This window comes from Panthera uncia, chromosome A2, assembly GCF_023721935.1.
Source record: "Panthera uncia isolate 11264 chromosome A2, Puncia_PCG_1.0, whole genome shotgun sequence".
In the NCBI taxonomy this organism is placed as follows: domain Eukaryota; kingdom Metazoa; phylum Chordata; class Mammalia; order Carnivora; family Felidae; genus Panthera; species Panthera uncia.
Window position 1 is genome coordinate 100,398,852 of NC_064816.1, and position 24,346 is coordinate 100,423,197.

At 36.0% G+C, this 24,346-nt stretch overlaps 1 protein-coding gene across 1 annotated transcript in view; it reads right to left on the reverse strand.

The window, feature by feature from the left end:
- Positions 1-24,346, reverse strand: part of THSD7A (thrombospondin type 1 domain containing 7A) — a 439,517-nt gene that overhangs the window by 104,447 nt on the left and 310,724 nt on the right. The window contains exon 7 of the mRNA XM_049641551.1: positions 3,718-3,912. Within this exon, the coding sequence (XP_049497508.1) occupies positions 3,718-3,912 (195 nt within the window). The remainder of the gene's footprint in view (positions 1-3,717; positions 3,913-24,346) is intronic.

The following is a 24,346-nucleotide window of genomic DNA, read 5'->3' on the forward strand; positions in this document are numbered from 1 at the left end:
AAAAAAAAAAAAAAAAAAAAACTCAGAGGAAACCAGGAGCTAGGGCAAGGCCAGGGAAAAGGGTCAAGGTCACATCAAATGGTCACTGCTATCAAAACAACCCTGGTTGTACACTTTGGCTACCACCTTGTGGCCAGCAAACCAGCGCATATTGAGGGCCTGGATGGCCTTGTGAGCCAAAGAGGCAATGGAAAACTCCAGAAAAATCTTGGCATGATCTCTGCATCCTTTTCCTTGCATAATTTTAAAGAAGCTTTGGGACCCACCCAAATATACAGTTTATCCAATATAAGGAAGATTTTTACCTCAAGGTATCATACAAATCTAAAAAGACAAATTCCAATTTTATTTAACCAGAAGTCAAGGCTTAGGAAGCTACACACACACACACACACACACACACACACACACACACACACACTTATTTTTTTAAGTTGAAAAAAAATATTTTTATTTTCTTCAGTATATTAACTACCTATCTCTAGTTGCTACCATTTGTATTTGCTTTCCAAATGACATTTGGATAAGAATCATTTTATGACAATTTTTGTGTATTGCCAATAGTAGGTTACAAAGTGTTCCTCAAGACATGCACACACTATAAGAAGACGAAGTAAATCAAGGGTAAGACCAGGAGCTAGCACTCCTTTTTCTAGCACACAGGATTATATTCCCGGCCCACCCTGCCATGATTGAAATGAGGTTCAACTTCAAGCTGTGATTATATGATTTGCTTTGCCAATCAAATGGCAGTAGAAATGATATGTCACTTCTGGATGGGAGAATTTAATGCTGATGCTCTGAAAGCAGCAGAGAGACTCTTCAACTCTTCTTCCACTGGCATGGGGATGAAGACGTAGGTCTTCATATGGAGGTTCAACACTCCAATGCAGACTGTCTTAGTAACTTACCCAGCACCACAGCAAAATTCCCATAAGGAAGAAATAATTTCTCTTTGAAGGTTTTGAGCTTCTCAGCTGTTTGTTACTGCAACACAACTTGGGCTGCTCTAATTAATACAAGAGGTTGTGTAGTCTTCAGCATATAATGTTTAACAGTGAAGTTATGACTGAGGTAAATAAAAATGTATCTTTTATTTTGTGAAGCAGCATTTATTTTGTAAATCCAGATAAATACTTTGCACACAGATTTGTGTGTAAATCTGGATAAATACTTTGCACATGGATTTGCATAGAAGTTATTTCACTAGAAAACTATATGTCTAAGCATACAATATATAATTCTAATAATGTGACATATATTACTATATGTCTAAGCATGCAATATATAATTCTAATAATGTGACTTTTCCCTTATTGTTATCATAGTAATTTTCTGATTTAGAAAATGAAGAAAATTCATGACACATACAAAACATTAATTCTTGGGGAATAACAGAAAGACCTACTTTTGTGTAAAATTATAAAGGTTTCCTACTTAGCAGGGTAACACATTTTAAAACTTCATACAAACAAACTTCTTAAATAATTTCAAAAATAGCTCAAAATTATGAGACTTTTTGTGAAAGAGAAAATATGTTTCAGTATCCAGCAAATAATTGGTACTAAATAGTTTTTAAAGGACAGATTCTTCATTAAATATCTCATATAATTATACAAGTTTCTGTAGCTGTTATTAAGAGACAAACATCAGCAGATTCCCTACTGAAAGTTTCCTCTATGGTTTCCACATAAAATTATGTTTTGAATTCATGCCTTTATGATTTACTCTATAAACATCTATAATTTTCCAGCACAGCTTGCTTATGACACAGCTACTAGACTTAATTAAAAATTATCGAAGTCTCACCCTTTCAAACTAAGAAGATGATACATACCAAAGAGCAATCATAAATTTCTGCCTTTAAAGCATTTCATGACCTTTCAGTGTGAAGCATCATGTCTATAGAAATAATGATCTGGTGAGTTCTGCAAGCATGGCAAAATCTCTGCCATGTGACTCACGGGGCAAAAAGTCACTCATTACTAGTCACACAGCAAGTGTCTGCAGAGTATAATAGATTTATAGGAAGCACAGTGACCACAGATCTAATTCTAATGAAGTCCAAGACATAATCTGAGCTGATAGAGTTTGAAGTCCGAATATAATCTATACAAGGTTAGAGTTATTGTTTGACAAGACAAGGAATATGACTTTCTAAAAGGTTCTATCTTCTTGTTTGGTTCCATGATACACTATTTTAGGGGGTTGCAAACAGTTAAATTTATATTAAGGTGACTGGAAAAGGTTTTTGGACACTTTAAAGACAATTATAAATTTTCCTACGGGTTGACTGTGTCAAACATGCTAAATTTTTCTCTCATGTCTTAAGACCAAGGTAGTTATATTTTTGCATAGCTATTATATTCACAGACAGCAAGTTTGGCCAAAGGAAAACACCGTCAGGTTTCCATCACGAAAATGTTTCACAAATACAAAAATAAAACTGGCAGCATAAAAATTCCTCCCCAATCTATTATTTGGGGATATACACACAGAGAAACACATGCATGCTACAAATAGAAATCATTATTTACATGTGCTAAATGGGAACGAGGAGAAGACTCATTCAGCTTGATAATGTTTCAATAATATGTGCCTATATTCTTGAGACAGAACATGCCTTAATGTGATAGAACTTGATGACTTCTATGTTTTCCTTACTCCTATGATATTCTCAAGAATGGCAACATTAAGTATAACATATCATCCAGTCACACAGAGGCCGAATTAGCATTTGGATGTAAGCCTGAGAGACAATTACCAAGAGCCTTGTATTTCTCTACAATAAAGCTTATACAAGTCACGTATGAATTTATAACACAGCATGTTTTATTTCCCCAGTAGGATGAGGTGATTAAGGAGCAGCCTATTTTAAAAATGAACACAATCAGGGGGACATGGGTTGTTCAGTCAGTTAAGCGTCTGACTTTGCCTCAGGTCATGATCTCACGGTTTGTGAGTTCAAGTCCCGTGTCAGTCTCTGTGTTGACAGTTCAGAGCCTGGAGCTTGCCTGCTTCCATCCTGTCTCCCTCTCTCTCTCTGCCCCTCACCCACTTGTGCTTTCTCTCTTTCTCTCTCAAAAATAAACATTAAAAAATTGTTTTTTAAATGAACGCAGTCTACATATATGAGACTTCTGGATCTTAGAACCTATGTTCAGTAACCTGAATGGCAGACAATACATGTAATTTTTAGTCAACCAATAGCTGTGCTAGTGTTTCTCTAAAAACAAACAAACATAAAAACCAAATAATAAAAATCCCACCTTTACTATTGAACATATATGCCTATTTATGAGAAGGTAGAATGAGATTTCAAAAGCAAAAACTGACTACTGAAATAGAGAAAAATAATCAAACCTGACATCTGGAATTTGGGGAGCCTCTTTCAGACTTCTTCCCAGGTTTACCATTTAAACTGGAAAGCAATTATTAGGAGGGTGGAAAGGCAATGTGAGTTTACTTTTAAGAGTCTTTCTTCTTTTATTAAGGATCTATTTTCAAGATTAACTTTGGGGAATGGGAGTAAGTTGCTAAATATGTTAACAGATATTAAATTTCCTTGATTTCTGGGATTCTGGAAGTAGATCTCCGGAAGATTTTTGTAGAGCATCACCTCAACCAGGGAAGACAAAAAAAAAAAAAAGGGTTGGGGGGGCACGCCAACTTTTGGAAGGAATCCAAATCCCTCGTGAAGCTGGTGGCCAACCTTACCTTCATCACCGGCATAGGCCAGAATAGATCGTGCTCGTATCTGTTTCCCTTCTGTGGTTTTCCCCGAGCAGGTGTGTGAGCAGGAGGACCACGCAGACCACATGCTGAGCACACAGTCCTTTGGGCATGGGGCATAACAGGCCACAGGGATGGGGAAGATGGCATCTCTACACAGCTGTCTGTCAACTTCTTCTCCTGGGGAAGACATCACCACGAACAATCTATCATTTTTTAAATAAATGTAAAATGAGCAATTGCAACCAGATGGGCACCAAGATAAATGAGGTTATTTTGTTCTTAGTTAAAAACAAAGCTAAAACAAAGCGTACTACAGCCAGATGTTAAAAGAACACTAGGAGTAAATATATATCCTTCAGCGGAGCTTCTTTTATTATCAGAAGCTTAGGTGTGTCAATCAAGCACAGCGCTGAAAGTGTTTTTATACTACAGATACCAACCTGGTGAGTGATTTTTGTATTTATAATATTAACCTTGCAATAAGGAGCATCAATGAATTATGTTCCCCTCTTTATGGCATTGCTGGAAATGAGTCATCATTTACAGATAACAACTCTATCCATAACATGTACCATATGTTCTCATGAACCAACTCAGGTATCTCTATTTGCAAACTCTCTGTTTCACAGGGAGTTTATTTTTGTATGATTGGCAACCGTTTTCTTTCATAAAAAAATATTTTGTTAGTTGGCAATAGCCAGGAAATGTGAATAATAGGATAACACTATAAGCCCACTACTTAAGGTGGGCCTGATGGGAAAGGGGGAGAAACACGACAGAGTAAGCAAATGGCAGAAGATGTTATCACTCCTGTGCTGAAAACTCTTCAGAAGTTTCTTGTTGCTCTTAAGATAGAGATGAGCAATTTAATACTTTATAAGACCTCAAATGACCTGGCTGTGGTTTCTCTTCCCAGCTTTATCTCACTCCACTCCCTCCCTTACCCTGGGAGCTCTACAGATTGGCACTCATTTAGTATTTGTTGAATGAATACAATGAGATATACAAAAGGCCAATGAGAAAAAAAATGTTGTTGAGGTTAATAAATGCCAAAGATAACCAAAAGAATTACAAAAAATGACCAAAACAGAAGATGAAATGAACTCTATGGCTTAGTTGGTTAATGTCAGGTGCTAATGACGTCAATGGAACAGAGTGAAACGAAACACAAACAACCAAAATTTCATCTACTATTTTGCCACAAAATATGACCATAATTCTAGATGACTCTCTCAGAACGTGTGCCTTGGGCCATTATGCTTTCAGGGGAGAAAGAGTGACTGATTGTGCTATTCTTCTTTGCTGTTAGAAAAACAACTCAGAGCTGTTTCTCACTAATGGAAGGTCAGGAGCATCGTGTTAATGTACAGCCTTTTATTCATATATTTGAAAAACAAGACAAAAAATCAAACATCGATTGGAAATGCCCTAACATGTTAATAGCTACTAGTTTTCAGGGCTTTAAATCATTAGACACAATCAGAAGTCAAGTGGAATGTTAACAGCCATTACTTTGCAAGGTTTTAAATTATTAGATTTGCTCACTAGTAAGACTCACTGAAACGACAATTGGACTCATCATTATATCGTTCATTTTTCTTTAGTTACTATGATCTGTGTGATCTCTTTTAATTCTGCTTTTATTGGCTTTAGGGTTTGGCCTATCTCCCAGTAAAACACTATGAAGACAGACTGTAGATTTATAGGTACTGAAGGTTCAGTACAAAAATCATTATAGTACAAGCCATTTAATATTCTTTAATTTACATAATAATGATGACTCTTTTTCCTAGTAGACTTTTTTTGAGTGCAAGAGGGGACTTGCATGTCTTATTTTCTTCACTGCCACTTTTAATGTTCCATCTACTCTCTTTTACTTTCATTTCTAGTATCCTGTGAAAAGTCAGGCAAGTTTGGGGCTACAGCCTACAGTCAGCCAGGAATTACAGTTTTATTTCTTCTCTAATAGTTACTTAATGATTTCTACTCAGAAAAATTTAACTCATTCTGCAACAATTGAACTGTGCTACATGTGTGTTATAAGATTAATTTGCATTAGCATAAATGATATATTTCTCTTTCTCATAGCATAAACTTAAGGGATGCACAATTTGAACGCTTCTTACTTTACAGGTTATTCTTTTTTTTTCTTTTCTTTTCTTTTCTTTTTTTTTTTTTTTACAACCTCTGTCCGATACCTTATGTTAGCTCATTTTCATTCACCTTGTTCTGCTTAGCCAGGTGTATTTCTGGCGAGGCACAATCCTTCTAGAGTATGTCTCTTTTTTGTTTGTTTGTTTGTTTTTGAGAGTGAGAGAGGAGAGTGCTTGAGAGTGCACATGCTGGCATAGGAGAGGGGAGGGGCAGAGAGAGAAGGGGACAGAGGATCTGAGAGCCCGATGCGGGACTCCAACTCACAAACCCTGAGACCATCACCTAAGCCAAAGTTGGATGCTCAAGTGACTGAGCCACCTAGACAACCCCCCTTTTAGAGTACATTTTAATCCTCTGCAAAGCTATTAAGACTCACCTTGGATCCAACCTCCAAGATTTCCTTAGATTTCAGCCCTTACTTCACTCTCCCCAGCTTTGCCAGGTAAGCCCCTGACCCTGATTGCTCCCAGTCGCTTATCATTGTCTTGCATCCAAATAATTACATTATGTTCTAGCCATTATGGCTTTTTCCTCTCATCTCCTACAGATCAATCTCATCACTGCCTCAGGGCCTTGGCATTGTCTCTTCATTTTGTATGAAAATTTCAGACTTCCTCAGAGATTACTTCTCAATATTCGGGTTTTAGTTCAATTGTCTCCTTCCTGGAGGAGACTTAATTGATCATACACAAACTCACAGTGACTTCATTTTACTTTTGTTACATCTTTAATCACCATGGGAAACTTTTAATTAATTTTTTACAAGTTTATTTTCTGACCCTACCACTAGATTAAAAGCCCAATGAGGACAGGATCTTTCTCTCTCTTGTTATTTTATACTCAGAAACTAAAACAGTGCCTAGTACAAAACAGGCACAAAATAATCTTCCCTTAAATGAACAAATGAATTAATTTTAACCTGTTGTTATCAGGAAACAGAATGCTGGACTAGAATAACATGGATTTAAGTAAAGTATTTCTTAACTTGCCAAACATTCAAGTGCTCTAGGACTTGGTTAAAGTGTATTCAGTGGGTAGGCAGCATATGCACCAGCTGCCGTTTGCTAGAGATGCAGTCTCTCAGACCCCATCCACTGAATCATTATTTGCATTTTCTAAAGATCCCCAGGTGATGTGCATGTACATAAAATCTGAGAAGCACTATTCTAGGATTTTTCTGCCTTACTCCTCTTGTGTTTTGAATAGCACCATACTGCCTCTTGAAAGGGGCAGCTACAAATTCATCTGGATTACATACCTAACATCAATTGTTTCTCTGTGGAACTTCCTTTTATACTTCTCTTCATATAAGGTGTACTTAGAGGAAAACATTCATTCCGTGAATACTTACTGACTGCCCATCTTTTGTCAAGCACTGTACTATGAATATTATATACATCATCTCAGCTAATTGTCACAATGAGCTTTTTTTGAGGTATAATTGACATATAATATTGTATTAGTTTCAGGAGCACAACATAATGCTTCAATATTTGTATATATTGTGAAATAATCACCACAATAAGTCTAATTAACATCTGTTTCCACATACAGTTACAATTTTCTCAAGAGATAAAGACTTTTAAAATCTACTTTCTTAGCAACTTTCAAATATGCATTACTGAATTATCAACTATAGTCACCATGTTGTACATTACATCCCCATGATTCATTTATTATGTAACTGGATTTGGACCATTCACAACAACCTTCTTTTTTTTATGCTTATTTTATTTTACTGAGAGAGAGAGAGAGGCAGAGAGAGAGGGAGACAGAATCCCACGCTGTCAGCTGAGAGCCCAACCCCACAAACTGTGAGATCATGACCTGAGCTGAAACTAAGAGTCAGATGCCTAACAGACTGAGCTGCCCAGTCATCCCTACAATGACCTTCTGATACCGATATTAACATCTAATTTTTACTTTAAAGGGAAAAAAATGAAGATCAGAAAGTTTAAGCTTACTGTTTCAAAGAGCAGAAGTTTAACTAAAGAAGCAGAGATCTTAAATGTTTTCTAGTCAACTTCTAATCTACAGTTTTTTTAGAGAGAGTGCATGTGTGCATGTGAGCTGCAGGGGGTGGGGGTGTGGAAGGGGGGGAGATGGAGAGGGAGAGGCAGAGGCAGAGGGAGAGGGAGAGGGAGAGGGAGAGGGAGAGAGAGAGAGAGAGAGAGAGAGGGGTGGAGAGAGAATCCTAAGCAGTTTCCATGCACAGTGAAAAGTCCAACATGGGGCTTGATCCCACGACCCTAGGATCATGACCTGAACCTAAAACAAGAGCTCAGCGGACTAAGACACCCAGACACCGTGCCAATCAACTTTTTTTTTTTAAGTTTATTTTTATTTTTGAGACAGAGAGAGACAGAGCATGAACGGGGGAGGGTCAGAGAGAGAGGGAGACACAGAATCGAAAGCAGGCTCCAGGCTCTGAGCCATTAGCCCAGAGCCTGACGCGGGGCTCGAACTCATGGACCGCGAGATCGTGACCTGAGCCCAAGTCGGCCGCCCAACCGACTGAACCACCCAGGCGCCCCCCAATCAACTTTTTTAAGTGGCATGGTAGTATGGAGAACTTGGGATGCCAAGAGAGTTACTAATGGATGAGTCTTTATCTACAAAGATGTCAAGAAACTGGCACTCTAAATTGTTTCTCAGTGCAAAGTGAAGCATAGGTGTGGCGGTATACTGTGTCAAATACAAAGAATATGCATGTTGACATGTCCAAGGTTACCTATTTTGGTTTATAGCCATTGAAAAAATTACAATGGATCCGTGAAAATATAAAATTATTTAGATCCTTGACTTTGGTTTTGACAGGTGCTTTAATCAACTCAACTAACTGACCACTAACTGGAACCCTTAGGAAGTGTGCTCTCTCTCTCTGTCTCTTTTAATGTTTATTTATTTTTGAGAGAGAGAGAAAGTCAGAGTACAAGCAGGAGAGGCAGAGAGAGAGGGAGACACAGAATGTGAAGCAGGCTCCAGGCTCTGAGCTGTCAGCGCAGAGCCTGATGTGGGACTCGAACACACAAACCACGAGATCGTGACCTGAGCCAAAGTTGGATGCTTAAACTACTGAGCCACCCAGGCACCCCTGAAGTGTGCTCTTTTAAGCTCAATCTCCAGGAGCACTCCAGGCACAAGTCATCAGGGAAACATTATGGAGGAAAGAAAAGTTGGGTTTATGGCTATCACAGGTAATTCCATAATTTGTCTTTCCAGTCACTTTCTATGAGTGTAACTTCTATCTTATTGTTCATATGAAAAGCAACCCGGAAAATAAAGTCACTATTTATTAGTGCTGCAGAAAATAACTTCATCCCTCCTCTTCACATTAAAACTTGTTTTTGATTGATAAACACTATTTTAATTAGATAAGAACTGTTTTGCATGACATTATTTCAGAGAATCTATGTACATATCCAAATATCAGGTTCATGTAAATTCTTTCCATATAGAAGAATGAAAATTTTACTGCTGAGCATTTGGGAAATTCTCTTTTTCCATATCTACTACCCTACTCTTATCACATTTTAAACTGCCATATGTCCCCATTATAGAACCTTTCGAGATTTTGATTTTCTGAGTGTGCATCCAAATAAATCTGGGCAGACAGATCTAATCATCATAATAGTGAATGATGTGGTTCTACATTTCATGTAGGTGAAGACCGGTGCAACCTGGTTTGCTTTTTGTAGTCTTTCTGGGGATGATTTCTTAGCTAGGTACTAAACATGAAGTCATAAACTTTTAGAATCCTCACACTTGCCTTTGTATATTAAATATACTATATATTGTTTTTGGCATGCATTTACCAACATAAAAGTTTTAAAGGATTGGTTTATATTTATGAGACTTGTATTTTCCACCTATGAAGCTCTATATACCTTAACTAAACCTACAAAAATGTATATTTCATATGAATTATATAACACAGAAAGAAGTAAATGAACCATTGTCTACATTTAAAACTTCTGCTTTATTTTGAAGCCTTAACTAAGCTTAACTAAAGCATATCTGGCTTAAACTTATATAAACTTATATAAAAGGTTGAGAAATAAAATGAATACACTTGGGTTTAGCTATTTTTATGAACTCAAAACAAGACTTCAATGTTTAAGTGGGTGCCTTCCTATCTCTTCACAAATACAGTTTTAAGAATATTTTTTAAAATAATTCATCATTTAATCAATTTAAACATGTATTTTGACATCTTTAAAGTAACCTCCAAATTTTCCCCTTGTTTGGTCTATTTCATGAAATTCACCAAACTCGTTCATGAACTCTTCTGAAATATCTCCATTCTACTGTGTTCCTATTATCAGGATAAGAGAATTGAACATCTGTTTGAAGTAATTACACTAAAAATTCATGACAATTTCCATAAAAATAAAACAAAATGAGAAGAATGATCAGACGATACACTTCTTTTTCTTAGTAAAAGTATATACTGAAAGTTTATTACATTCATTGTACTGGAGCTTAAACGTTATATAAAAGATAAATCTTGGTTTATGAAGGTTTTTATAGTTTCAAGGTTTTTATAGCTTAGGAGATGAGCAAAGAACACAACATTAATACAGTAAAAATATAATTAATTATATTTTAATGCAAGGTATATACATGTTCAGCACTATTCCTTAATGTTCCTTGCATTATTCTCATTTCGTTTTAATCATAGAAATGTTCAGATTGTGATAGTTGACTTTCAACAGTCATGGTAGTACTATGTGCAGTGTACCTCCAGAAGGCATTGATGAATTGAAACTTACCAATGTAATGGACCTGAGAGGGGCATAAACAGAAAGGAGACATTAAAGCAGAGAGAAACCAGACACAGAGCCAAGGTTTTTAAAAAGCACACTATTTAGAAAGCCTCTAGTACCATATTTTTGGGATAGATTTTCCTTGCCAGACTTACACAAACTCTATAGCAATTCTGAGAATTATTATTGAGTTGTTGATGTCTTTTGTATTCTTCAGAAATTATCTTAAAAATTCATATTGACTTCTGATAGTGGCATTCATTATTTGTATATTTACATATTTATTGATAGCCAGTATAAATTCACAAAAGAAATGAGATGGGAAAAGAATGAAGTCTTGTATTTGCTTGGATCTTTTCAGAGAGCATTTTCATATAACCATCTTATCTGAACTTTATAACAACTGTAGGATATATAAGTCTGGAATCACTCTCAGCTTACTCAAGTAAAAGACCAGTGAATGGAGTCTTATAACTCTTTCTTTGTTCCTCTTGTTGAAAAGAAGCTTCCTATCTCTTCATCTTTCATGGGAAGTTTCCAAATAATTTTTAAACCCTGCTTTCCATCACCTATCACATCCAGGTAGTGAATCTGATTTATTCAATATACTAAGCATCACCTGACCCCATGTTTTCTTCTAGGCAATTATGTACTTTCCTCCAACCTCCTGCTGTCTCCCATTTCCCCTGCAGCCCATCACCCATTCTGACCCCCAAAATATGTTTCTAAAATGCAAACATAAGCCAACCTATTAGCTGAGGGTCAAATTCCTTAGTGGGATATAGGAAATCCTCATCTTCTGTCACTGCCTCACGTTCTCCCTACATCCTATCCAGAGAAAGCCATTTGATTCTCTAGGAACTGAAATGCTGCTCTCTCATTCCTCTGCTATTTGGTGTACAGTGTTCTCCATGTCTGCTTGCCCCACCCTCTTGCTAAGTCACTTTTTAGGACTGTAAACCTTCTCAAATTCCCCAGAGGGAGTTGTGCTCTACACTCTCTGTTCGCACAACACTGTAGACATATCATTTTAAAGACATTTGATAATTGTTTACCTCCTCACCTTTACCTCCAATTAGCCTATGAGAACCTTCTGGTCAGGGATTTTGTCTTATTCAATATATTTATATCTGAAGTCTTTGGTTCAGTTACTATCAAAACTAAAGAGGTTTGCAGCAAATGTTTGCTGGATGAGGGGGGAAAATGGATTAGAAATCCCAGGACATGCTTTTCTCTTCTGAAAAGGCCACTTGTGTTTATAGATTTTCAACTTTTAGTCTATTAGACCCTGATCAAGATGGCCTTAACATTACCCTTAGCTTGTCTGAACCTGACAGGTTCATTCCTGTCTCTAGGTCCCTGACCTTCCCTTTCTTAAGACATTTATTAAAAAAAAAAAAAACAAAAGAAAAAAAAAAACCTTGCAATTTTAAATTCTTTTTCTGCCCCTTTGAAATTTATGTAAATTTATTCTAATCTCTTCTCAGTCTTACAGCCCAGGAAATATCTTTCTCTAGGATTTGGGAACCATCTCTTAGACATGGAAACATCAAAGGAGATAATGCCCTGTTACCTCAGTCTTTGTAGGATAGTAGGTCTCAGACTTCTTCAATGGGTGGCAGTTAGCAAACAGACTTGGCCTACTCACTGAGAATAGTATTTGCAAACTCAGGAGTAACTGAATGTACTCAACAAACACATCCCATTCATCAGTTTCTTCCCTGTGGTCCTCAACTGCTTTCTCACTAATTCACCCAATACTTAAAAACATTCCTGCCTTTTGTTTCTTTGCAGTTGATTTCAGTTCTATTGTAATAGTTTAGAATAAAGTCTTCGAGAGCAACTCTGTTTGGTGCAGTTTTTGAAACTAATTCACATCAAATTTATTACCATAAGCTTAATCTTCTCTTTTCGTCTTAAAAAAATTCTATGTATTCACCTACTAACTTTTAAATACCTTTAAGCAATCTAGAATCTTTATACTATAATTATTTTTAGGATTTTCCTGCTCTTTCATCATCTTCTTCAAAACCTTTCCATTTCCAATAAGTGTATCTTTTATATTCTCATTATGTTTTCTTCCCTTTCATCTTTGTTGTGTTACTTGAAGTCTCTGTCTGTTTTCATTCCTTCATGGTACTGCAAAATGAATCAGGTGACCCTGAGGTAAAAAAAAAAGCTGCCTTCCTTTCCCCAGCAGCATCCACTTTCCAAATCTATGTCCTGGTATGGTCATTAACACAACCTTTAACTTCATTTTTGAGCTGAAGCCCATTCTAACAAAGTATAGTAACTAACATTTGTTAGAAATAAATGATGAAAATTTTGTGCTAAATCCAATCACAACTGCAATTTTATGCTTCATTGAATTTTAGGTACTCCTAGTTTAAACCGTACCTGTAGGCAAACAACTATCACTACATCCATGATTTACTTTCCTAATAATTCAGGTTGAGGACTTCACTTGGGATTGGGCTGAAAAAAAGGAAAAAGGGCGTGTTTATATTTTGCAAAATCTGACATCAGGCACATGGCTTAGTATCAACTATCGTGACACATTTTTTATGCATGCTCTCTATGTGTGTAATATATTAAGCATATAACTGAAAGCACATGTGTTTTGAAATAAAAATGTGAGACGTGTTTACTTAATTTCATTTAACTGAAACTAATACTACATTTTTATGACTTTCCTGTTATCTATTTGTGTGTCTGCCTGAAAGCCCCAGACTACCCAGCCTTGTTTATTTTCAGTGACTAAAAAGTAAACTGAGACTCATGTTTTTAAAAGCACTATGGAAACTCCAGAAAATTCAAATAATAACTTTATCTCTGGCATGATTTTAAATTAAACAGTTTTATTTGTTCTTATTTCTCCCAGATTTGTTCATTGCATATTTTTATTCTAGAGATTCTAGACTAGTTCTTTCTTGCGGCTTCATTATTCTTAATTATTTTTGAGTTTGAAATTATCTACAATGTTAATTTCACCTCGTCAAAATTTACCCTTTTAGTAATGAGAAGTCAAACTTCCCTGGTTCAAATTCTAGCTTTATCACCTATTAACTATGTACCTTGGAGCAAATGATTTAATTTTTTCTAAGATTCAGTTTCATAATCTACAGATGGAGGCTAATAATAGTACTTATTTTATGGTACAGATGAGGGACCATAAGGAAAGCTGAAGGCCAAGCACAAGCTAGCACCCCCACTTCCCATCAGGGGGGATATGGTGTGATATTCCGCAAGCACTCATGACTGCCCAAGAACAAAGGAAAGGAAAGAAAACAAATGATTAACTGATAGATCACAGTCATACAGGCCATGGGTCTCCACTGGTTTACAAATGTCTTAGTAAATTATAAGAAAATGGCAATCTTATCAATAGCCTAATTTCCAGAAACCTACAGACTCAGTTTCCTAGAGTCCCTAGTATCACCCTCTCCTCCATAGTGATGTGGGGAACAAAGGTAAGAAGGAAATGGCAGATAAAATTAAGTTTCCTTATAATCTGCATTTCAATGACAAATAGTTGAGGCAGACAGAAAAGGAACTCCCTACTGTCTTAATGTTAATACTTTGCTAGAAGGAAAAACCACCTTAGCTTGACAATAGCTAGGTCTCCAGCATCCTGTGAGTCTTCTTTAGCATATGAAAATCCCTTTGGAAACTTTCCCTAGACTTTACCTTCTCCAACTCCATAGTATATAACCAGTCTCTCCTCAGGGTCCTGTGGCAGCTCTTTCTGCCCATGGGTTCTTCCCGTGCTTTAATAAAATCACCTTTTTGCACCAAAGATGTTTTCAAGAATTCTTTCTTGATCATTGGCTCTGAATCCTACCACCACTCCCAAACCTCATCAGTATTATTATGCATATTAAATGAGTTTTTAAAAAATTAAGTTCCTAGCTCAGTGTCTGGTACATAGTTGAAAAATGTTCTCTATTTTAACAATACCATGCCCACTTTCCTCACCTGCTTTCAGTGGAGTAGCTGACCATTCCTTCCACACCGTGATAAGAATGGAGGTGCTCCACTGTGTTTCAGTCAACTTGAATTAATGTGCTTTATTATTTTCCCCTAATTCTGCTTATAAGTGGACTTGCTTACCATACCTTATAAGGTATAAGTAAGAACAATTTTACCGATCTGACTTAACAATTTGTTAAAGTGCTAAGATTGTGAGGAAATACAGAAAACTCAGGAAAAGCCAATGTGTAATTATGAGTATTAAATGTTATAGTTCATATTTTGAAAATTATTTATAGCTGAGTTAGAGATACTTTTGGCCCTCAATAATTTTTAATTTAATTTTTAATTTAAAAAAAATTTTTTTAACATTTATTTATTTTTGAGACAGAGAGAGACAGGGCATGAATGGGGGAGGGTCAGAGAGAGGGAGACACAGAATCTGAAACAGGCTCCAGGCTCTGAGCTGTCAGCACAGAGCCTGACGCGGGGCTCAAATTCACAGACCGCGAGATCACGACCTGAGCTGAAGTCGGACGCTTAACCGACTGAGCCACCCAGGCGCCCCTTATTTTTTAAATTTACATCCAAATTAGTTAGCATATAGTGAAACAATGATTTCAGGAGTACATTCCTTAGTGCCCCTTACCCATTTAGCCCATCCCCCCTCCCACAACCCCTCCAGCAACCCTCAGTTTGTTCTCCATATTTATGAGTCTCTTCTGTTCCCCCCCCCGCCCTGTTTTTATATTATTTTTGTTTCCCTTCCCTTATGTTCATCTGTTTTGTCTCTTAAAGTCCTCATATGAGTGAAGTCATATGATTTTTGTCTTTCTCTGAGTAATTTCACTTAGCATAATACCCTCCAGTTCCATCCAAGTAGTTGCAATGGCAAGATTTCATTCTTTTTGATTGCCGAGTAATACTCCATTGTATATGTATACCACATCTTCTTTATCCATTTATCCATAGATGGACATTTGGGCTCCTTCCATACTTTGGCTATTGTTGATAGTGCTGCTATAAACATGGGGGTGCATGTGTCCCTTCAAAACAGCACACCTGTATCCCGTGGATAAATGCCTAGTAGTGCAATTGCTGGGTCGTAGGGTAGTTCTATTGTTAGTTTTTTGAGGAACCTCTATACTGTTTTCCAGAGTGACTGCACCAGCTTGCATTCCCAGGCCCTCAATAAAATTTTTAATTAAAAGTTAAACTACAGAATATTGAGCTCACAGCGATAAGAAGTACCAAGACATGTGGCATCTTATAATGCTCTTTTAGTGCACTTTCTCTTGATGGATTAAATCATTTACATTGACTTTTCTTTTTAAATTTTGTTTTTTACTTGTTTTGAAAGAGAGAGCCTGAGCAGGGGAGGGACAGAGAGAGAGAGAGAGAGAGAGAGACAGGGAGAGAGAATCCCAAGCAGGGTCCACACTGTCAGTGCAAAGGCTGATGCGGGGCTCGATCTCAGGAACCATGAGATCATGACCTGAGCTGAAGTCAGACACTTAGCTGACTGAGTCACCCAGGGGCCCATACAGTGACTTAAACAGTATAAGCTAAATAGCTGTACACAATTACTTTCAGTCTTCAAGGCTTCAGCATCTTCTAGATAAGAAAAAAAAAAGCTACTTTCAGAAGTGTTATGTAGTACAATGAACTACATTACAGTACTAAACGAGTTATGTAGCAGGCTTATTTTGAAGAGTTATCAATACAATCAACAAAATAACCACATTTATTATAATCTATTGGTTTAATTAACTTTAAAAGCTTATATAAAAAGAGAGTTCCACATCAAGTATTGCAACAGAATTCCATTTACTCTATGATGAAGTACAACTCTTGTTTTGATCTCTCCAGCCTCATCCTCCCTCACACCAATGCATCTTGTGGGTTCTATCCCAGTCAGTTCCTCACGGAAGCTTGCAGGGCTCTCTTTGGATGAGCGCCCTTGGAATGGCTTTCCCTTTGTTTTGTTCTCTTTTTTTTATTCCCCAGGTCTTGGTTTCAGGTCTTTCTCTGAGGGAGTCTCATATTTACAATCTGTCCTGCAAATTATCAACCAAAGAGTCTGCCAGCCACACTGCTGTGATTACATTACACCCTCAAATGACTACCTGTAGTTCTCCAAATCAAGCATGCATTTGTGTCTGTTGTGTTTTAAGACATTCCACCAACTGCCCTCACTTGACATATCTTATCTAACAAGTCCATTTCTGGGGAAAGTTGCAACCAGACGAGGCCCAGGAAACCTTATTGCCTAGAAAAGGATGATTCTCTACATATATCAACCTTTACCACCTCTCTGTCTGCACTCCTACATTTTGGGATCTCTTTCATACTCACATAAATAAAAAGAAAGCATAGTTATTCTATAGATAGTTATTCAAAGATCATGGTATGCAAGCAAGTCTACAGAGTAATGGCAAAAGTATGAAGAAAAAAAGGTAAACAGACATATATTTGGCCTTTGTAATCTTGCGAGGATTAAGAAGACCAAATGACTTAGACATATTATATTTATCCCATAAAAATATGCACCAATAATCGTAGCATAAAATTTTGGTTACCAATAGAGACTGGATTGATGAGATGATTAGACATGGCACACTTTATATAAGGACACATTTTGAACACTGAAATTTGAACAGTTTTGAGGAAATGAAAGCTGAATTGGAAATGAAGAAAAGAGGCAGTAAAAAAGGTAGGAGTTTGGACTATGTGCGAAGACTCTGAAGCAGAAACGAATTCAAAGAATTAATTGTCACCATTAGACTTTTCCAAGATCTTCCCCTCTGTTCTCTGCTGAATCCATATAGAAACACTGTAACTTTGGACCATAAACAAACACTAGGTTGAGAGCTATAGGATATTAAGTGATAATTTACCTTTTTTTCTTCATAGTTACAGTGGAATATCTGCTACCAAATCACAAGAAAATAATCTCAGGGAAAATGAAGTTTCAATGATGGAGAAAGTGTTTTGCTATTAATTGGTCTGAAAGCTATTTGCTTTTGTGCTGAAAACCACAAACATGTTAGGACCCCTAGCTTATTTCATCAACAGTTAATATTTATAAAAAGCTGTTCAGGGCCATCCTGGAGTTAACAGCAATTTTAAGAGTTTGTAGTAAAAGTGTATGCACCTGATACAGAAAGAGCATCATCAGTTCAATACCTGAGACAGAAAGTCCCTGTTAAAGTAATAAAAAAAAAAAAAAAAAAGCAAACCATGACGAATGAATATCTGCCAAAAGAAAATCTGAGAGTTCCATTAAAGGATTCATATTGTAATGATAAAGAAGGAGATGATTAGTCTGAGATGGGTCAAAATGGAACTCAGGAAGCAGTCAACATATGTCAAAATTAAAGGACAGTGAGAACAGGGACTGGTAAAAGATAGAGAAATTACTCTAGTTCCACATCTGGTAGAGGATTTTCTGAATAAACCTGTCTTTAGGTCCTGTTAGAGAACGACTCAGCTGGATCTACCAAGCGAGGTCTTAGAAATTTTCATTTAAAAAAGATCCTTAAGGTAGGTGTGGGGCAGTGCAAGATGCAATATTAAGAGGATCCTGAACTGACTTCCTTCCACAGATACGCTGTATCTACAGCTACATGTAGAAAAAACTCTGAAAATGACTTGAAAACTAATTGAAGACATGCTTCGCATCAAGCAAGAAAAGGGCCACATCAAAGCAGGCAGGAGAGGTAGAGTCTCATCAAACATTCTGCCTCTGACACAGCAACACACAATCAGGAGGGATTTCACAAATCTGAAACTTCTCCTTGGGGAGCAGAGTTTGTATTCCATATCAGAAACCCCAGTCCTTAAGTCCTACACCTTTATATCAGATACCCCAATCCTTAAGACAGCCCCAAAACATCTGGCTTTGAAAACCAATAGGGTTTGTGTCCATGGCACTTGGGTAAGGTTGCTGTGAACAGCAAGACTGCTCTTGAAGGGCTTTCATGCAGTCTCACTCGCCCCAGGGCCCAGGGCAGAATCAGCAGTTTGTAAAGCCCTCAGCCTATATGTGAAGGAGATTCACTTACTAATCTTAAAGCATCTACTGGAGGAATAGGGGCCTGGTGGATTCTCTCCAGAGATGGAGGTTTTGCCAACACCATTTTTGTACTCTCCCTGTGCCTCACTAAAGCTGGCAGGAGATGTCTTGTACTCTTCTCCTGCCTTGCTAAAGCTGGCCAGCTATATGCTGTCTACAGGAGACCCAATCAGATGTAAGGACGCATACAGACTAAAAGCAAAGGATGGAAAAAGATGTTCCATACAAATAGAAGCCAAAGGAAAGCTGGGGTAGCTATACTTGTAACAGACAAAATAGACTTTAAAACAAAGACTGTACAAAAAGCAAAGAAAAGCATTACATAATGATAAAGTTGTCAATCCAAGAAGATATAAAATTTATAAATACTTATGCAATGCACATAGGAGCACCTGATATATAAAATAAATATTCACAGACCTAAAGGAAGAGATAGACAGCAATACAGTAATAGTAAGGGACCTTAATACCCCACTTACATCAATGGATAAATCATCCACACAAAAAATAAATAAGGAAATACTGGCCTTAAATGACACATTAGACTACATGGACTATATATACAGAACATTCCATCCCAAACCAGCAGAATATACATTCTTGTCATGTGCACATAGAACATTCTCAAGGACAGATGACCTGTTAGGCCAAAGAAAAGTTCTTAATATTTTTTTTAAAGGAGACAGAAGTTTATTGAATACATTCCAAGGGAGCAGCAAACATGACAGTAAAGAAGAGACTGTCTGCCATGAGGTGGTGGTGAGGGGCCATAGTTGCAGGGCGAAGTGAGTAGGTATAAGAACATATGGAATTTTCCTTGAGTCTCAATAAATTTAAGAAGATTTCCTAACTACAATGGTATGAAATTAGAAAAGAACTACAAGAAGAAACCTGGAAGAATTATGAATAGGTGGAGATTAAACAACATGCTGCTGAACAGCCAATGGGTCAATGAAGAAATCAAATGAGAAATCAAAAAATATCAGGAGACAATGAAAGTGAAAAACAATATATCAAAACATATGGTTTGCAGCAAAAGCAGTTCTAATAGGGACCTTCACAGCAATAGAGTTTATACCCAAGAAAGAAGAAAAATCTCAAACAGTCTAACTATATACCTCAAGCAACTATAATGAAGCACAAAGTAAGTAGAAGGAAGGAAATGACAAAGATCAGAGAGGAAATAAATGAAAAAGAGACTAAAAAGGAAATAGAAAAAAATTAATGAAACTAAGTGCTGGTTGTTTGAAAATAACAAAGCTCACATGCCAACAACATGGATAAGTTCGTAGACACACACAACCTTCTAAGACTGACCATGAAGAAACAGAAAATATGAATAGACCAATTACTAGTAAGGAGACTGAATGAGTAATCAAAAACCACCCTATAAGCAAAAGTCCAGGACCAGATGATTCACAGGTGAGTTCTACCAAACATTTAAAAAATTAATACTAATTTTTGTCAAAGTCTTCTAAAAATTGCAGAGATGGAAATGCCTTCAAACTCATTTTATGAGGCCAGCATTACTGATATCAAAACCAGAAAGGCCACCACACACAAAAAAGAAAATTACAGGCCAGTATCCCTGATGAGCATAGATGCAAAAATCCCCAACAAACCAAATTCAACAATACATTAAAAAGATCATACACCATGATCAAGTGGAATTTATTCCGGAGATGAAAAGATGGTTCAACATCTGTAAATCAATCAACATGATGTACCACATTAACAAAATAAAGGGGGGAAAAAACACATGATCATCTCAACAGATGCAGGAAAAGCATTTGACAAAATTCAAAATTCATGTATGATAAAAACTCTCAACAAAGTGTGTATAAAGAAGACAAACATCAGCATAATAAAGGCCATATATGATAAGCCACAGCTAACATCATACTCAATAGTGAAAAGCTAAAAGCGTTTCCTCTAAGATCAGGAACTAGACAAGTGCCACTCTTGCCACTTTTATTCAACACAGTACTGGAAGCCCTAGCCAGACCAATAAGGTAATAAAAATAAAGAAAAACCATCAAAATTGGAAAGGAATAAGTAAAACTGTCAGTATTCATGGATTACATGATTTTATATATGGAAAACCCTAAAAAGTCCACCAAAAAATTGTTAGAGCTACTAAATAAGTTCAGTAAAGTTGCAAGATACAAGATCAATATACAAAAATCTATTGCATTTCTACACAATAGCATAAAACTGTCAGAAAGAGAAATTAAGAAAGTAATCCCATTTATAATTACATCAAAAAGAATATGCTATCTAGGAATACAGTTAATCAAGGACGTGAAAAACCTGTACTGTGAAAACTATAATAGACTGTGATGGAAGAAACTGAAGGAGACACATATAAATGAAAGATGTTCCATGTAAAGGATTGGAAGAATCAATATTGTTAAAATGTGCATACAGGCCAAAGAAATCTACAGATTTAATGCAATCCCTATGAAAATTCCAATGACATTTCTCACAGAAACAGAACTAACAATCCTAAAATTTGTACCTAAACACAAAAGACGCTGAATCGCCAAAGCAATCTTGAGAAAGAACAAAGTTGGAGGTCTGATGTTCCCTGATTGCAAACTGTGTTCAAAGCTATAGTAACCAAAATAGTAGGTATTGGCATGAAAACAGACATATAGATGAATGTAATAGAATAGAGACCCTAGAAATAAACTCACACATATATGGTCGATTAATTTACAACCAAATGGGGAAGGATAGTTTTTTCAATAAATCTTGTTGGGAAAACTGGACAGCCACATACAAAGAATGAAACTATTGTCTTATATCCTATACAAATCTTAACTCAAAATGGATTGAAGACTACAGTGTAAGAACTAAAACCATAAAACTCCCAGAAGAAAACATAAGTGGTAAGCTTTTTGATATTTTACTGACAGTGATATTTTTAGATCAGACTTCATTTTCCAAAGAAGACATACACATGGCCAATAGACACATGAAAAGATACTCAACATCACTCATCAAGGAAATGCAAATCAAAACCACAATGAGATTATCACCTTGCACCAGTCAGAATGGCTAGAATCTAAAAGACAAGAAATAATAAGTGTTGACAAGGATGTGGAGAAAAAGGAACCTTCTTGCCCTGTTGAGGTGAACGTAAATTGGTTTAGCCATTGTGAAAAGCAGTGGGGAGATTCCTCAAAAAATTAAAAATAGAGCCACTATATGATGAAGCAATTCCACTACTGGTATATATGCTCCCCCCCACCCCCAAATTAAAATACTAATTCAAAAAGACATATGCATTTTCATGTTCACTGCAGCATTATACACAATAACCAAGATATGGAAACAACCTAACTGCCCATTGATGGACAAATGCATAAAGAATATATATATATATATATATATATATATATATATATATATATATATAAAACAACATAATATTATTCAACCACAACATAGAGTGGTACCTTGTCATATGCAGCAACATAAGTGGAACTTGAAGACATTATATTAAGTGAAATAAGCCAGAGAAAAACAAATACCATATGATTTCACTTACATATGGAATGTAAAAACAAAACAAATAAATCAAAATGAAACAAAACCAAACTCAACAATACAGAGAAACAATACTTGTGGTTGTCAAAGGGGAAGGCGTTGTGAGGTGGGCGAAATGGTTGAAGGAGGTTAAAAGGTATAAATTCAGTTATGAAATAAATAAGTCATGGGAATGTAATTAGAGCATGTGATAAACAAATTGTCTATTTGTATACAATAGTACTATATTGTATACACTATATTGTATATTGTATATAATATTGTATATACTATATTGTATATTGTATACAATATTGTATATACTATATTGTATATTGTATATATTATATTGTATATTGTATATTTGAACATTGCTAAAAGAATAAATCTTAAAATTTCTCTTCACAAGAAAAAGAAATTTTATAACTATGTATGTGATGGATGGGATCTAGACTTGTTGTGGTGATTGTTTCACAGTGTATATAAATATTATATCATTATGTTGTATAACTGAAACTAATATAATGTTATATGTCAATTCTCCCCTCAGTTACAAAAAAAAATTCTAAACACCTCCATTACATATCTTAACACCTCTATCCCATCACATAATACCATCTCTCTCTCTCTCTCTCGTGAAAACATTTAAGATTTACTCTATTAACAATTTTCACATATATAGCACAGTAATGTTTATAGTCACAATGCTGTGCATTAGGTCCCCAGAACATATTCACCTTCTAACCGGAAGTTTGTATTTTTTGTCCAATATCTTCCCATTTCCTCCACCCCCAGTTTTTGGGAAACACCATTGTATTTCTGTTTCTTCAAGTTCAGCTTCTTTAGATTTCACATATAAGTGAGATCATACAGCATTTGTCTTTCTAATTTCACTTAACATAATGCTAACACCATGGTGACTCATATTGCAATATGTAAGTGCATCAAATAAATATCTTGTACATCTTAAAGTTACAAAATGTTATGTGTCAATTATATATCAACATAGTTGGAGGTAAAAAAAACAAAAAAAAACAAAAAAAACACAAATCCCTGAATGATTCTGATACATCAGTGTGTAGAAGGTATTTGATCTACTTATTCCTGATTAAATTCCAATATGTTGGAAGAAAGGGTTAATGGAACCAAATTCTCAAAATCTTATTTGTGACTAGAATTTATATAAACATATTTAATTAAAAATAAAAAGTGTTGGCCCATTGTACCATCTTAACTTATCTCAAATAACTCTTTTTGTTGTTTATCTCAAGCAATGATTGAAGCAATGATTTACGTATTTTAAGGAGACATAAGTAAATCAGAGTGGGATCATTTTTACTTCATAGTCTTCTATGAACAAAGTAATGAAGTTTTATAGTAGAGGTTTCCTAACAGAGACATTTGGGGGTAATACCTTCTAGTTTATGTTAGGGGGATTATTTAATCATGAATCAATAAAATACAATTGCTGCTCTGAAGAATACATACACACACACACACCCTTAAATCAATACACACATAATATAATTTGATCCAAAATCTAAAAGCAATAATACATCGTGGAATGTACATTTGTGGGAATTTTGCTCTTACAGGAGTAAATATATTCTAAAATTGAAAAGTAACTAGATTAGGCTAAAGATACTGTACAATTTTCTCATGTAACTATGGTGGTGCTGTTCCTTTGGCAGGGATGCTGATTTTTAAAAAGAAACCAATTGCATCTGTGCAGATGGGTGGGTCAGTGTGAGTGCCTTGTGTTTGTGAACATTTTGTTAAATACTATGAATAAAATCCCTGGGTGCAATCAACAACTGACTTACAAGTCCTGTCCTCTTAATTTTCAGTGTTCTCATCATAATTCAAAAGTAGATAAAGTAAAACAAACAAACAAAAAACCCAATGCAATTGAGTCTTAAACTTCTTCCCAATATGGATCTACTTACACATGTAATTCAAGGTAAGATGACCTAACATATTTCTTCAATGTTTCTTTTCTCTCTCTCTCTCTCTTTTTAACTTTATTTATTTTTGAGAGAAGGCAGGGAGAGGTAGAGAGAAAGGGAGACAGGGAGAGGGAGAGGGAGAGGGAGAGGGAGAGGGAGAGGGAGAGGGA